Source organism: Gracilinanus agilis, chromosome 2 (assembly GCF_016433145.1).
Source record: "Gracilinanus agilis isolate LMUSP501 chromosome 2, AgileGrace, whole genome shotgun sequence".
Lineage (NCBI taxonomy): Eukaryota > Metazoa > Chordata > Mammalia > Didelphimorphia > Didelphidae > Gracilinanus > Gracilinanus agilis.
This window is the reverse complement of record NC_058131.1, coordinates 218,959,842-218,976,519: the sequence shown is the minus strand read 5'-3', so window position 1 is coordinate 218,976,519 and position 16,678 is coordinate 218,959,842. Positions and strand designations below refer to the sequence as shown.

The 16,678-nt window shown below is 34.0% G+C and overlaps 1 protein-coding gene across 1 annotated transcript in view; it reads right to left on the bottom strand.

Moving 5' to 3' along the window:
- The window catches only part of STRN (striatin), a 158,324-nt gene that overhangs the window by 59,237 nt on the left and 82,409 nt on the right, over positions 1-16,678 (bottom strand). The window contains exons 6-8 of the mRNA XM_044659585.1: positions 15,237-15,404; positions 12,880-13,009; positions 6,983-7,118 (exon numbers count right to left, since the gene is read on the bottom strand). Coding sequence (XP_044515520.1) covers positions 6,983-7,118; positions 12,880-13,009; positions 15,237-15,404 — 434 coding nt within the window. The remainder of the gene's footprint in view (positions 1-6,982; positions 7,119-12,879; positions 13,010-15,236; positions 15,405-16,678) is intronic.

The following is a 16,678-nucleotide window of genomic DNA, read 5'->3' as shown; positions in this document are numbered from 1 at the left end:
TCTGAGATCATGGTTGATCACTTCTTTGATTTTAAATCTTTAGGATGTTTTGTTTCTGCAATACATGTTATAGTGTAAATTGTTTACTTGGTTCTATTCATTTCATTCTGCTTAAGTTCATATTCAACTCCATTTATTCTCCTTGTTCACTAGTCCACGTGGGAGTTGGAATACTCCTTGCTTCCCACTGATGCTTCATTCCCAGATATTCCTCATCTCTCCATCATTCAGTAGTCTCTTTCTTTTAGGTTTAGCAACTCCTATTTATCAAAACAATTTTGTAGCCCTTGTCTACAGACTTCCAGGACACGTTCCTTCCTCCCTCAATGAATTCAAAATGGCTCAACATTTTTCTCTCCTGTACAACAACCTGCCCTCATATTTGGGCATGACAATGGGGACTTGTCTAAGTCCTCAAACACCCTAACTACTTACTTATTCAACCTACTTCCTATTACCCATTCTTCCACCCTACTTTAGCTACACACAAAAATGGTCATGCCCTCAGTCTTGTCATCATCTAAAAATATATCACCTCCTTGTTCAAGAATTTCAAAATTCCCTTATCTGACCATAATCTATTGGCTTTCCACCTCTACCTTTGCCTTCTCTTACCAATTTACTCTTCATCCTCACCATCACCTCCAATCCCTCATACTCCCTCAGTTCTCTCTCAGGCCATCTCCCCATCTTGACTCCTCTGATGAACCAGTTCAATTATATACTGTCCTACTGATGCTAACCCCCTAATCATATTGCCATACATCTCCCTACATCCAATTTTCTTATATTGATCCTTCACTCTCTTTTTATCCTGTCCCTCCTCTAAAGTCCATAATGCTTCTCACTATTGCCCTTTAAAAAATCTGTCTTCCCTTTATCATCCCCCAGTTCCCTTCTAACTTCTATTTCTCTGATGGGTAAAACAGATTTCTCTTACCAATTAAGTACATTTACATATATTTTCCCTCTTTGAACCAATTTATTTCTGAGGTTCAAAGACTGACTTCCCCTTCACCCAGCTATTTTCACCTCCACTGAAAAAACTCTTCTGTTTTAAGTGAGACAATTTCTCCCATTCTTCATCTCCCTTCCTCCTTTCCCATGGCATCCCTATTTCTTATCTATCCATTTTTTAATAACATCCCAACATAACTGGCTCACTTTTGCACTTTCTTTTATATAGGATCTTTCTAAATGTCTTAAATGATAAAATTCTTACAAAATAAGTGTATCATCTCATATAGAAAGGTAAATAGTTTAACCTTATTGAGTGGTACAATTTCTCTTTTATGTTTACCTTTTTTATGTTTCTTTTGAATCTTGTGTTTCAGTTGCAAATTCCCTATTCAGTTATAGTCTTTTCATCAGGAATGCTTGAAAGTCTTCTATTTCATTGAATATTCATTCCATTGAAGGACTTTATTAGGTTTTGTTAGGTAGAATATATTTGATTGTAATCTCAGATCTTTTGCCTACTAGAATATTATATTCCAAGCCCTCCAGATTTAATGAGGTAGCTGCTAGATCTTGTGTGATTCAGACTATGGCTCCATGGTATTCGAATGGTTGCTTTCTGGATGTTTGAAGTATTTTCCCTTTGGTCTGGGAGGTCTGGAATTTGGCTGCAATATTCCTATGAGTTTTAATTTGGGGATTTCTTTAGATGGTAATTGGGGGTCTATTTCATTTTCTATTTAACCCTCTGATTCTAATATCAGAGTAGTTTCCTTGACAATTTCTTGAAATATGTTACCTAGGCTCTTGCTTTGATTATGGCTTTCAGGTATTCCAAGAAATCTTAAATTATTCCTCCTTGATCTATTTTCCAAGTAAATTGTGTTTTTTTTCAGATGAGATAGTTCTCATTTTCTTCTATTTTTTCATTCTTTTGACTTTGTTTTATTATTTATTGATGTCTTGTGGAGTCATTAGCTCCAATGTGCCCAATTCTAATTTTACGGAATTCTTTTCTTCTGTGAGATTTCACATTTCTTTTTCCATTTAGTCAATTCTGCTTTTTAAAGTGTTATTTTCTTCAGCAATTTTTGTGCCTCTTTTACCAAATAATTATCTTTTCATCATTTTCTTCTTTTGCTTTCATTTCCTTACCTAATTTTTCCCTTACTACTTTGATTTTGAAAATAATTTCTTAGATTTTTTTTCCAGGGATTCCTGTTGAGGTTGTGTACAATTCACCGTTTTCCCCTAAGGTTGTTTACTTGTAGCTATTTTGACTTCATTGTCTTCTGAATTTGTTTCTTGATCTTCCTTGTCACCAAAGTAAATTTTCACAATTGGGCTCTTTTTGTTGTGGTTGTTTGCTCATTTTCCACTCTATTTCTTGATTTGGAACTTTATATTAATCAATGTTGGGCTATGTTGCTGGTGTGAGAGGAGACAGGGGCAAGGTGTCAAGTTTCAGATTTTTTCACACTCCTGTTTTCAGTACTAGTTCCGGGAGATTAGAAGTTTTCAGTGCTTCCACAGTGATACATGGGAAGAAGTATACTGCTCACTTAATTGGTGCTCTGGTAGGTTCATAGGGGTTCTTGATCCTCTGGGATTGCAAGTGATACTGATCCTCAGGGCTCCATTTCCCCTGCTGCTCCTTCCTGACCTTGGGCAATGACCCAGAAATGGGTATAGACAGACAATGGAGCTGCCAAACAGTTGCCTCTCAGGGTTTTTGCTCACTCTTGACCTAAAAGGCCACCTTTAAACTATGACCCAGGAGAGTGTAGGGACTATGTAGTTGCCAAATATCATCTGATTGTGGGTCCAGTGCTAACACTGGGGTCTCTGATAACTTCATTCTGAACGATTCCCTTATCATTTCCAGCTTGAGAATTCCCAATGCTGTTGTTATTTTTGTCACCACCACCTCACCCCACCAAATGGTGTTTCATCCTCTTGGGCTTCAGCCTCACTTCCTCCCTCTAGTGTCACAGATCTCTTTCCAAAAGCCAAAATTGTCTAAAGCAGGAAGAATATCTCACTCTGACCTTTTGCAGGTTTGGCAACTCCAGAATTTGATTTGAGGAATTATTTTAAAATTAAATGTTTGGAGGAGAATGTTGGAATGGCTCAACTGAACACTTCCTCTACTCTGCTTCTTGGCTCTATTCCACCCAGAAGTCCCCAGTGAAATCTTAACTGCCATTGTTATTACCTTTTCTTCATACTTTCTTAACTTCTCTGTAGCCTTTGATACTACTGATCATCCTCTGCTCCTTGATACTCTCTTCTCTTTAGGTTTTCAGGACATGACTCTCTCTTGTTTCCTCCTACCCATCAGCTCATTCTGATTCAGGCTCCCTTGATGGATGCTGATCCAGATCATATTTTCTAAGTGCTAGAATCTGATAGAGTTCTTTCCTGGGTCCTCTTCTCTCCTCTTCTCTTTTTATACTATTTCACTTAGTGATCTCATCAGCTCCTATGGATTTAATTACCATCTTTAAAGCTGACAATTTTCTAATCTACCTATCCTGCCCCATCCGCTCTGCTGATCTCTAATCTCACACCTCCAATTGCCCTTTGGACATCTCAAAGTAGATAAACATCTTAAACTCAACATATTTAAAAATGTTCAAAAGAGAACTCATTATCCTCCCCTCTCTCTACCTTGAGCTACCTTATTCCTGTCAAGGACAACACTATCTTCCCAGTTCCTCAGACTCACAATCTAGGTGTCATCCTTGACTTCTCACTCCCTCTCACCCTTTTCCCCATAATCAATCTATTGCCAAGGCCTGTCAATTTCAACTTTGCTGCATCTCTGGAATCTGCCCCTTCTCTCCTCTAGCACTGCTACCACTCTAGTACAGATTCATCACCCTCATGCCTGGATTATTGCAATAGCCTGCAGGTAGTTCTGTCAGCCATACATCTCTTTCCACTCTATCCTCCAGTTACCCACTAAATGATTTTCCTAAAGGGTAGGCCTAGGGCCAAATACAAAATTCTCTGTTTGGGATTCAAAGCTTTTCATAACCAAGTCCCACCTATGTTTCCAGTTTTCTTTAACCTTACTCCCTGACACATTGTCTGGAATCCAATGACACTAGCCTCCTTGCTATCCCTTGAAAAAGATACTACATGTCTTGGCTCTGGTCATTTCTTCTCGCCAAAATCCATGCCTGGAAAGTCCTCCCTCCTCATCTCACTTTATTGGCTTCATAGGATTCTTTTTAGTTCCAACTAAAATCTCATCTTCTTGGCCTCTAGGAAGCTTTTCCCAGTCCCTCTTAATTCTAGTACCTTCCCTCTTTTAATTATTTCCTATTTATCGGGCATATATTTGACTACAGCTATTTGTTTGCATGTGTGCATGTTTGTGCCTCTGTGTGTGGGGGGAGGGCGGGGTATAACTCCTGGCACATAACAGGCACTTAATAAGTGTTTCCTGACTAACAGACTAAAGCTTTTCCAGGTCTCTCTCAAACTCTCTCTCCAATTCTTAATGTACAACAGTTTTCCATCACATTCATATACCATAATGTGTTCAGTCATTCTCCATTTGATGGGCTACCCTCAATTTCCAACTACTTGATGCCACAAAAAAAGCTACTCTAGAAAATTCATACTAATTCTGAGGTCAATCAATTTGCCTGTTTTCCCACAGCACTTCCAACGTTTGTCTTTTTAATTTTTTCCCTCATCTTTGCCAATCAATGGGTGTGAGGTAGAACCTTAGAGTTGTTTTAATTTGTATTTCTCTAATCATTAGTGATTTGAAGCATCTTTTATCTGACTATATATAGCTTGGAATTCTTCCTATAAGAACTGCCTGTTCATACCCACTAGCCATTTATCAACTGGGAAATGTCTCTTACTCTCATTTGAATAAGTTCCTTATGTAGATTGGAAATGAGAACTGCTAACAGTATTTTTTTAGGATTACCTGTTTCCCTTCTAATCTTAGTTATATTAAATTTACTTGCATAATCATACATATGGAATCAAAATTGTCCATTTTATCTTCTTTAATATTCTCTATCCCTTGTTTGATCATAAACTTTCTTAGCCACAGAACTGAAAGATAATTTCTTCCTTATTCCTCTAATTTGTTTGAGATATGCTATTTTATAACTAGCTCATATCTATTTGGAGCTTATTCAGAAGCATCAGCAATCTGGTATCCAACCATAATACAGAAACTGATATTTCCAAAATCACTGATCATCTCCCAAACTGCCAAATTTCATGGCCTTTTCCAATTCCTCATCCTTCCTGATCTCTCTGTAGCAACTGATATTGCTGACTACCTTTTCTTCTTGAACATACCTTCTTTGGATTTTGATAACACTTCTCTCTCTGTTATCCTTCTCCTTATCTCTTCTTGTGTTCTTAGCCTCATTCTCTGATTCACTATCCATATTACACCTATTAACTGAATATGCCCCAAAGTTCTATGCCATTCTATTACCTCATTAGTTCTCTAGGGATCAATTATCATCCCTAAATAGAGGACTCCCAGTTCTATCTCTTCTCTTGAAATCTATTTCAATATCACTGTCTATTGGATATTTCAAATGAGATGTTCCATATGCCAGATCTCTTTTAAACTTCCCTATTTCTGTTTTAAAAAAAAACATTCTTCTAGTCCACCAGAGTCACAACCTTGGTATCACATTCCTTTTATTCACTTGCCATCCAACTGGTGCCAAAATCTTGTCATTTCCATATGTGTAAAAAACATCTCTTCTATAAATCTCCTTCTCATTCTAATTCAAACCCTTATTACCTCTTGCCTCAACTGCATTCTCTCTGCTCTAATCTATCTTCCACACAACCAAAGAGATATTCTAAAGCTAAGAGAAGACTATATCACTACCACTACTTGGTAACCACTAAAGGTACTCTACTGATTAACTATATGATCAAATATAAAATCCTCTGCTCTTTACAATTCAATCTCAACTTAACTCTCTTAAGTCCTTATACATTGCTCCTCCTCTGCATTTGGTTATATTAATACTGGTCCACTTGCTTTTCCTCACATTTGATGATCCATTTGTTTGCATATGCTTGGTGTGGATATTCACAAACTTAGAATCATCCCCCTCCTTTACCTATCCCTATCTCCCTGGATTCCTTTAAGACACAGTTCAAATGACAGCTTCTTCCAGAAATCCTTCCTGATTCACTCTCAATCTTCCTTTCTAGTGATTTTCATCAAGGATTACTTTGCATATACGTTTCTATCTATATATGCATATATACCAGCAAATATAATATATAGGTACATATATTTTTAATATAAAAAGGGATAGTCTCTTCCAATAGTACATAACTTCTAAAAGTATCATCTATCTAGTTCTAGCATTCTTCAAAGTGAAATTACTCTAAGCCAATAAAGAATAGAATAAATCATCTTGGTAAGATTTATAATTATGCTAACTTTCTGTCAGTTATTACTTATTTTCCAGACTACTATAAGGTTCTATACCATAGAAACCATGTAAAAATAATTTATTTTCATCCACAAACTGAAAAAAATTATTGCTTTTATGTTACTTGACTTTTTAGATTATTTCTACCACTTGAGATAAATTTGTGCAAAATAGTTCTATATCTTGGTTCAAAATCACAGATCTGAATAAAGCAGATAAATAGCTACAGCTTTCTGACTTACATTTCTTTCTGCAATCAATAGCAAACGAGAACTCTAAAATTCTCTACTCTGTTCTTATACTCAATGGATACAAAATTTTGAATCAGAAATTCTTTATAAAACATAAAATTCTTTAAAACTTTGCATGTCACATTAAATTCTTTTTTTAATTTATCAGTCACATTTTAAATATATAAAGGAGTTGGCAAGATTTTTTTAAAGCTCTGGATATAAAAAGTTAACAGCAAAAAGCTCATAAACTATCAATACAATAAGACTTGAGAAAGGCTATACTGTAGGCCAACTATCCCTTTCTTTGACTGATTCTCAGATCCCCCATTCAGAATTATTAAACTTTCTTACCCCATTCTGTTCCATCGCCTGCACTTCTAGATTCTCCATCTCCTTCATCTGGTGCAACCAAGAAATCAAACTCCTTTAGAGCTTCTTTTGTATCTCGGTCTTCACTGCTATCAGACAACACCCTCTTCCTAACAATCTAATGAAAAAAACATATAAAATTAAAATACTAGAACAAAAGTTGAACTTATTTAAAATCAAGTAGATAAAATCCTAATATAAATAATTTGGAAAACTCAATTTTCCCTTTAAAATGTGCATTCTAATTATTTAATATAGTCTGAATATAGTAGTCAGTTCAAAGAGATGTATATTTTACTTGTAAAAAATGTAGGTAGTATATATTCTAAAGCAGTCATTTAAAAGTTGTTTCCCCATCAAATTTTGCAGCTACCTCAGAAGGGTGAATAATTTGGTTATTTTTCTCTCTCCAAAGCTAAACTTAATTGGTATATATGAAGTTATTGGAAAGGAATCATTTCTAATTTAAAAGATAAAAAGAAATTTGAGAGCTGTTTTGGCTGTTACTGTTTTAGAACTGAGAGACAGTCTCACACAGTGGATAAAAAGTTTGCCTCAGAACCAAAAAGACAAAATTTCAATTCCAGTTATTAGCATATACTTAACTGTATATGACCCTTGTTAAGGCATTTAACCTCTTACTGCTCTAGGCCAAGTGTGTCAAACCCAAATTGATGGATTCCTGCAGGCCACATATTAACTAAAAGACTACAGATGAACATTTTCTATGTTGTATATATTTTTATTTATTTTGTTAAATGTTTACCAATTGCATTTTAATCTGGATCCTGTCACACTCAGGAGTCTTACTGGACCAGCAAGTTTAATACCTCTGCTCTAGGCAACTGTCTAAGACTAAAAAGCTACATAGAAGGTGCTCATCTATTTAAATAGAAGTTTCCCCATCTCTGAGTTCCCTATATCAATGAAAATCCAGGTCTAGTACCTATCCCTATCCTTATATTAGAAAATCGGGGTCTTGCATCTCACTGTTGACTAGTTTTGCATTTTGCACATGCTAGTTTTATCCACAATTAAAAGAACACCATAAAATATCCCTTGCTTTTCATCTTCTGTTAACACAAAAGATTTTGTTTCTAATATACCATTCCCTTATCTGGGGTTTCAAATGAATAGAATTTGGAATTAGAATAGAATTTAGAAATTCATTCCTGTGGGTCTATGGAATTCCACACTTAAAATCTTTCACTTGTTTCTTTTACTCTTCTCTCATCTTACATTTCCTTCTAGGCTCTTCCTACTTACAGATATCTAACCTACAACCAACTTTTCTATTCATTTAACTTACTAAGCCTTTGAACTTTTAGGAAGAGGCACAGCTTTGAAGAAAGACTGACAAGTGTAATAAAAAACTATATTACTTCATTGCACATTCTACTGAAATCCTCTATGGAGATTCAAATTTAGTTGGAAAACTGAAACTAAGCTTAATGTTTTGATGCTGAAAACTTTTTTTAAAAAAAAACAAGTTGGATCACTGACTACCTCTGGTTAACAAGTTAAGAGCATTTTCTAGGTTTCAGATTTCCAAACTATAAAAAAGATAAGAACAAACACTTTCACAAACTATATCACAAGGTTGCTATGAAGCTCAAAGCACAATATAAAATAAATGGTAAGTCTTTTGAAAAGTGAAAAGCACTATACAAATGTGAGAAGACATTATAACGGAAAATCCAATATTAGATCTATTAGTAAGAAGTTTTCAAGAAGTGCTTGGATAAGATATTTACATGTCACCATCTTCAAAAGGCTGTTATAGCCTCTCAGACTCATAGACTTTGAAAGGATATAAGAAGAAATCCCTTTTGCTCCCAATTAATTCCTAACATGCTCACAGAATCTCTGAAGGTTTTCAGTAACAAGAAATCTCTTTCATAATACAAGTCATTCTCTTTCTGATCAGGTTTAATCATTACAAGGTTGCTACAAAGAAATCTACTTCCCAACAAAATTCACCCATTGTGCTAGTACTGGTACTTGGACAAATACGGAACAGTTTAATCTTATTTCCTGTTTTATCAGAGTTCTATTCCCTCATTCCCACTATAGTCTTTTCTTCACTTCAACTCTTTCACATATGGCAAGTTCCCTGATCTTTCTACCCCCACTCCCCCACCCCTGATCATCCACTTCTGGATGTACTTAATTTTATGTACTTCTCAAAGTATCACATGAAAAATTATGCACAATACTGCAGATTCAGTCATTCAACATGGACATTTACTTTTATTGTTAATATGTCCAAAACTTAATTGCCATTTTTAGTAACCTACATAACACTACTGTTTCATCTTGAGTTAATTAATGGTCAACTTAAAACCTCCAAGTTTTAGGAGTTTGTTTCTTAAATGTGAACTTTCATTCCAGGTCATCTCATCCTGCAATTGTACAGTTTATTTCGGGGACCTAAATATATGACTAATGTGAGTAAAATTAACCAACTACCAAAAAATGTATAATATCTCTCACACCTCTCTCAAGGGGACATTTCTGTGTCCCCATCTAAATCATGAGTAAGGGGAAAGAACTAGTAGATCATTTTGTTTTTCATGATAAGAGACAGACTGTTGAAGTTGGTGCTATCAAGGCAGTTGACAAGAAGTCTGTTTGGAGCTGTTAAAGTAACAAAATCTGCTCAGTAGTCTCTAAAAGCTAATTGAACCTGTGCCCTTGACATTTATTGCCTGAATCAGAGGTAAAAGAATGATCTTAGAAGTATTTGTCTCAATTAGCCATTTAAGTTTAAAAGTAAAAACTGATTAATGATTATGATGCATCAGAAGAGTATCAGGAAAAATGGTTTGTGCACCATGTTTCATGGAAGGTTTAAGTTATTAAAAACAGTAATTTTTAATGGAACCAACACAATCAAAAATGAAACAAAATTTAATGTGAAAAAAAAGGGACCACATTAAAAGAATTATAGTGACTACAAATTTCCCTGCTGGATGAGAGAAAATCATCAGTCAGTATTCCCTGAAGTGGTTACTTAATTCACAATAATTTTCTAATTCTGACATTCAAGGCCTTCCACAATTTTTCTCTAATCAATCTCTTCTACTTTTATACATATTTCTTTCCTTCATACATACAACATTTTTAGCCAGACAGGATTCTTTCCTTCCCCACCTCTTATGGAGAATTCTCCTGCCTAGGGACCTTTGCTTGCACCATTTTCCACATCTAAGGAGAATCCTTTTGAAACTCTCCTCCTTTCCATTTTTTTACTTATATGCACCCTCCCTTTCTTCAGAGCCCAGATCTCAACTCCTCCTTGAAGTTGTTCCATATCCTTGTCTCTCAATGATCACTCCCTCTTCAGATTTCCCAAAGCACATTCCCCAGAGTTCTTGGTATTTATCATACACTCTCCTGTCACAGGTATTTTTATATTCACCTCTTGCCTCTCTTTACCCATTAAGTTGGCATTCCAAGCACTAACCAATAGAATTTTATAGTATCTATCTTTTATATGCACAAGCTAAATTAATGCCTTGCAAATCATTTCAGCTGAGCAAATATTTCCTAAGTACCTACTATGTGTAAGGCACTAACAAAAACAAAAACAAATCAAACTCTACCCTCAAAAGTACACTTACTCAATAATTCATTCTTTGTACTTGTATCAGTGCTACTACAGAGCTTGGCATATAGTAGACCCTCAATAAATACTTTTTGATTGATTTAAGAGCTTATTGTTTGTTAAACTGAATTAAATGTACTCATGCAATTCACATTTCTCTAACTACTGTATGAGAATATAAAAAATTTCAAATGTCTAGTTTTCATCAAGGTATCTGACAACTTACATGGTATGTGAACTCATTTTATAATATTTAAAATGGAAATTTAGTTACTTAAAAGTGACTTTCTCTTAATGCGCTCATATTGGCTCCAAGTGATCACCTTTTTTTTTGAAGTGTTTACAAATCATTAGTAAGTCATTATCCATGAATTTCTTTAATATATCAATCTATTTTTCAACAATTATTAACTTTTTCTTATCAATTTATAAACTACCTGAGTGTATGCAATGACATGGGCTAAATAATCTTTTAAAATTCTTAATGCATGTTATAGCTCATCCTTCATGGACATAAGCAAATATCCATCAACAGCATGGGAATTCTCTAATGCAGTGACCCAGGGACTCATTATATCTTAAAAATATGCAAAGCATTTAAGCCTTCCTATATCGTCTCTCATTGTGAGAATAATAGTGGTCACTTTGCCCAGCTCTACAAATCCACATTCCCAGTCTTCATTTGCCTCTGTTAACCAGGGATAAGCTATAAAATTCCCTGGCAGAATCATAAATTCAAACTATTACTTAGTAGATTTTGATATTTATAAAAATTTAAAATATTCCTCTACTTAATATGAATTTAATGCAACTTTATTTTAAAAATATATGCACAATAACTTTTCTTTTACTCATTATATCTTTTCTGATATTGTAGTAGATAGCAAAAAGCCAGTAGTTAAAAAATAATTAGGATAACCAAGGTAAGGTGAATTACAAACTCCCACCAATCACTTTATTTATAGGACTAAAAGAAGGAATATGAGTGATATGGTAAACAAGAATAGCAATGGCAATTTGTCAATAACAGTAATAGTGGAAGAAATATAAAATCAGATAGCTTTCATCTTCTCCTGATAATGGATGCTACTGACCCAGAATGTTTATGACGATAAGAGCCAAGTGATTACTATGGAAATCGCTGCCTTTCCTCTATCTCCTCCCTTAGAATGTATGTATTTTTAAAAATATATATAGTGAACAGAGAGATGGTTACATAAGCTCTCCCCAATGAAAAGTGTCCTGGTAGCAAGAGACACAGAGAAAATACAACCAGCATTTTCTGATCCACCTGGAGTGCCTTTAAACATAAAAAAAAATTTTTTCTTTCATTTTTACTTGAGTAATGACTATACCAGCTTAATTTTGATTTTTATGTTCTCTACACTTACTAAAGAGCTTCAAGACTAGAAAACCACTTGTCAAATGTTGCAATGAGTTTTACTTATCAAGAAAGGAAGATGGACTACATGTTCTCTAAGATCCTTTCCAACTATGAAATTCTATAGTTCTATAACTATTAGTGTTGAAACTCAACTGTGAGTATGGAACTGTGAAGTAAATTAAAAAAGCATAAAAGACAAGTTTTCTGCCTTCAAGGAACTTATATAGTTTGAGAAAAAAGAAATAAAAGTCACACACAGTGATTACCATTATAAGAACTGCTATATTCCAGAATCAATGGCAACACTGAAACTATGAATAACCCATGAAACATCAAACTTCTGAAAAATGCTAAGTATTTGAAGGAAATACTAAATTTCACTTAGAAGTTAAAGAAAATTTTAAAAATAATTTCCCCCATCTAATTTCACAAACTCTCTGAAATCTATGTCTATGTATTACAGGTTAAGAATCCCTGCTTTAAAGAATTCAGGAAAGGGAGGTTTCCCTAAATTCAATATTACAGAAGGGCTTACACTTGACCAGATTTTGATAATCATATCTATTGAGTACCGGGGTTTCTGCTGTGTGATAACGAGTGACACAACACTGTTACAATATTGTAATACTTAACACTAGTCATCTAGGAATGTCATCTAGCTGAACTGAATACTTGATTATTGATAACAGTGAAATAGACGGAGATTTTCAAAGGAAAGTTATATATCGAGTTTAAGATCTATACTAGTTAAAAATTATTTCACAGGAATTTCTTTATAGTTCACAGAAAAAAGTTAAGGGCCAAAAAGTGTCACGGATTAATGATTTTTTACTTCTCGTTTATTTGGTTAACTGGATACTTTTATATTTTTTGACTTATATGACCCACCGTTGAAGTATCAATGATGGTTTTCTCTCTCCCATCAATATCATCTTCATCATCTTCATCACTGAAGTCTGCATTTTCAAGGAATTTGAAAGTATCCAGTACAGAGGCTGAATCTGTTAACTCTGGTTTCCTAGTTTAAAGTATACACATCTCAGGTAATTAACAGAAAGTAAACTTCAATGAAAACATTAATCCATGACATTTCAAGTGCTCATTTTATTCTTATTTGCCATGATTCCACACCCCAAATTATAGACTAAAGAGTTTCCTATATAAATCAACAATTTCCAGGAGAAAGGTTTGAGGAAGTATAAATGGAGAGCTGTTCCAGCCTACTATATATTTTTCGAATGATTTTGTAGTCATATTTCTTTCATGTTAAGATACGCATACCCACATATGACATTGCCTTAACTGCCATTATATATTAGAGTAAAACTTTCACTCTAACAATGGATCATCATCTGAGATGCAAATATGATAATCTAATTATGGAATTATCTTCTGAAGCAGTTTCAATCTCTTTTTTCCTGTAGAAGCAAATAGCCCCAATACTGAGAAGGAAAAGCAAATAAAATACCTATAGTTTCATGTAAAGAAGCCCTTTTTGAACTGAAGTAAATTTTTTTCATTTATTACTACCTTCATATCATTTTAATGCTTTACTTTTTTTTTCAATAATCTTCCCATCTTCTCCTTCTGTATTGAAGGAGGAACAAAAAGTTTATGTAATCTATGAGAGGAAAAAAGTAGTTTAGGGGGAAACAAATGGACAATCAGTAAAATCTAATCCGAAACTTGTGAATCCTTTCCCTTCTAAATAGGTAGGAAATAAAAATGTATTTAGAAGTAATAAGCTGGTATTAAAAAATCTATTATCACAACGCTTGAATCTACTGGCAAGGAAATCATTATCTTTTAGAAATTAATGAGCTCCAGGCTTGAATTCTGCTCAAGAATTTATTAAATGGTCCCTCAAGTGTAAAGAATACAACTTGGTGAAAAATTTTGAACTTTGGAAGCAAAACATAAGGCTTCTTTCTCATTGAAGTATTTAGCTACAGTTAGCCTAAATTTAAAAAAGTGAATGAATTTCATTCCAAAACTGTATTAATGGAAACTTTTATTATAATTCAAAATATGGGCTGATTTGGGAATGGCACTTTCATCCTAGTCAGTCTGAAGAGAAAGGATAAATGCCTATGCCAAATCAGATGACCTCCTTTGGAGGTTTCTATAACGATTTTGATTCTGTTCTTGTTAGTTAAAGATAAAATGAGGAATGAGGGAATAAGAATGAATAAAAATATAACCAGAATTCATGACTGTAAGGGTTTATGGATACACAGACAACATATATCACCAGATCTGGCAACTTTCCTTAAGAACACATTAACATTTTTAATATCACTCTTTCTAAAGAAGAAAGTGAAGGCCCAGGAAACAGATGACAATGTTTCTTTTTGTTACTTCTTAGAGTCTTATTTTATGCCTACCTCTACAATCTATGTATGTGATTAATTAAATAGAGTTAGGTCATTACTGCAATTTCTATATGAAGGTCAACTCAGATCTCCTCTGAAGATATAGACATTATAATAAAAATATATATAAAACTTCATTGATTTTGTACCTTTTAATTTTAATTCTAGATCCCAGTATTGGTTTTTCAATAAAGAACAATGAACTACTTTCACATATGTTTTGTAATAACTATATACAATTAAACAGAATTTTGGAATACCTGCTCCAAAAAGAAAATCATAATAGTCAGTGAATTTTTAATGTAAAATAGCTATTTAAACCATGGAAGTTTTATGCTATTTTATTTGAAATAAAAATGAATTAAAAACTTCTGTACCTAGACATTAATTTCATAATTTCAAATTATTTTGAATAATTTTAAATTTTTAACAAAGAAATGTCATACTTTCATCATTTGAAATGAATTTCAAAGTATTACCTAATAATTTAAAACACAATTTTCTATTAATTTCTTAAGAATATGTAGATTTTTTCAAAATATTGAAGCCTATATTTAATATTCAAATTTCAAGCAATGTAAAGAAATCTAGATGGAAACCTACAATCACCACAGTTAAACAGGTTTCAAAGACTCAAAAGCATACTTAAAGTGATTAGATTAAAAACAACCAATTTCAATCTCCCTGTTCTGTCTTCTTAATCAGAAATGGCTAAAATTTCAATTCTTTAACAAAAGAGAACTTTAATTGAAGTTTTTCATTAGCTCTCTTAGATACAAAAATGATATTTAAAGTAAAACAAAAATATGGTGACTATTTTTTAAAAGGTGACTATTTACTATAAACTAAGTATTTCCCAGATAAAACACTTACCCAATCATCACGGTTTCTTTAATTTCAGCTTCCGCTCCATTTATCACTGACTCCTGGTTTTTCTCATCTTCCCTCTCAGTGACATCACTTGTAAAGCCCAACAAAGCTCGTACCCGTTTTGATTTTACATCCAGTATGGTATCTGTATAACCAACCTCCTGAAGATACCTGTGTAGAGGATTCTTAAAATTATTCATAAGATCTCAAATTATAATTTAATCTTTAAATTCACTGCCTATAATAAACCTAACACAGTATTGTACCATCCTAACAAAACATGCTAATAAACCATCATCCAGCTGCAGATGGGGCTTGGCTCTTACAGTACCAGCCTCTAGGGTCACTGAGAAAATCAAAGAACCTAGTAGACAGAATATGTACAATACGCTATTCATTACATTTATCATAAGGAGACTTTGTTCCTTAACATACCTAATAGCTCCATTCACTATTACCCTAAGGAGAAGATAGTCAGTACCTTCCAGATGCTAAAGCAGAATGGTTTTATTAAAATGAGACCTGTTTTTGTATAATGAGATCTAAGATTGCTTCAACAATAATTTTACAATGGGTGGGCATGTCATTTAACTTCCTTAACACTCAATTTCCTCAGTTGTTAAATAGGAATATAATATTTGAAATACCTATCCTGCAGGGTTATGAAAATACTTTATAAACCTTAGAGTGATACAGAAACATGCTAAATGTAAACAAGCTAAAATGCTGTCTTGGGAACATGAGATAAAGCTCGAAACGTCAACAGTTCTTTACATATTTCCAGCATGTATGGACCCTATAAGATTAAGAGTCCCTAAAAGGTAGAATACATAGTAAAAGGGACAGAAATTGTCTAGATCCAGTAATATAAGTGGTGTCATTACAAGAATATATTTCATTATCCAAAACTCTGTTACCATAAATAGAACATAAGAAATAAAGATGTCAAGATATTCCTTTGAAGATGGCTGTCTGAACAAGAGGCAAGCCACCCAGTTCCCACATATCAGCTAAGGTCATCACAGATTTAAAAAAATAATCACAAAATTAAAAAAGAAACTATACTAAATGCCTTTTCCAACACACAAATGTATGAGGTCAGTCAGAAGCCCAAGGATAATGGAAAAGGAACCCACAAACAAGTAGAGTAGCCTTCCAGATCAAAAAAAGTTACAAGCAACACTATGTGACCTGTAACAATTGGTGTACAGAGGCAGAAAGGGTGGAGAGTGGTCACAAGAAAGGTCTAAAGAAGAGACTGGAAGCTTCAAGGGACAAGTGGGATCAGCGCACAGAGTAGCAGTGCACAGACCTGGGCACTCCAGGCTCAGGAACTTCAAGGTCCTTGCATCTTGCCCTATTATGCTACAGAAGATCCTAAAAATCTAGTAATATTAAAATCCAAGTGAACCGAGAGAGAGGAAGGAAGGAAGGAAGGAAGGAAG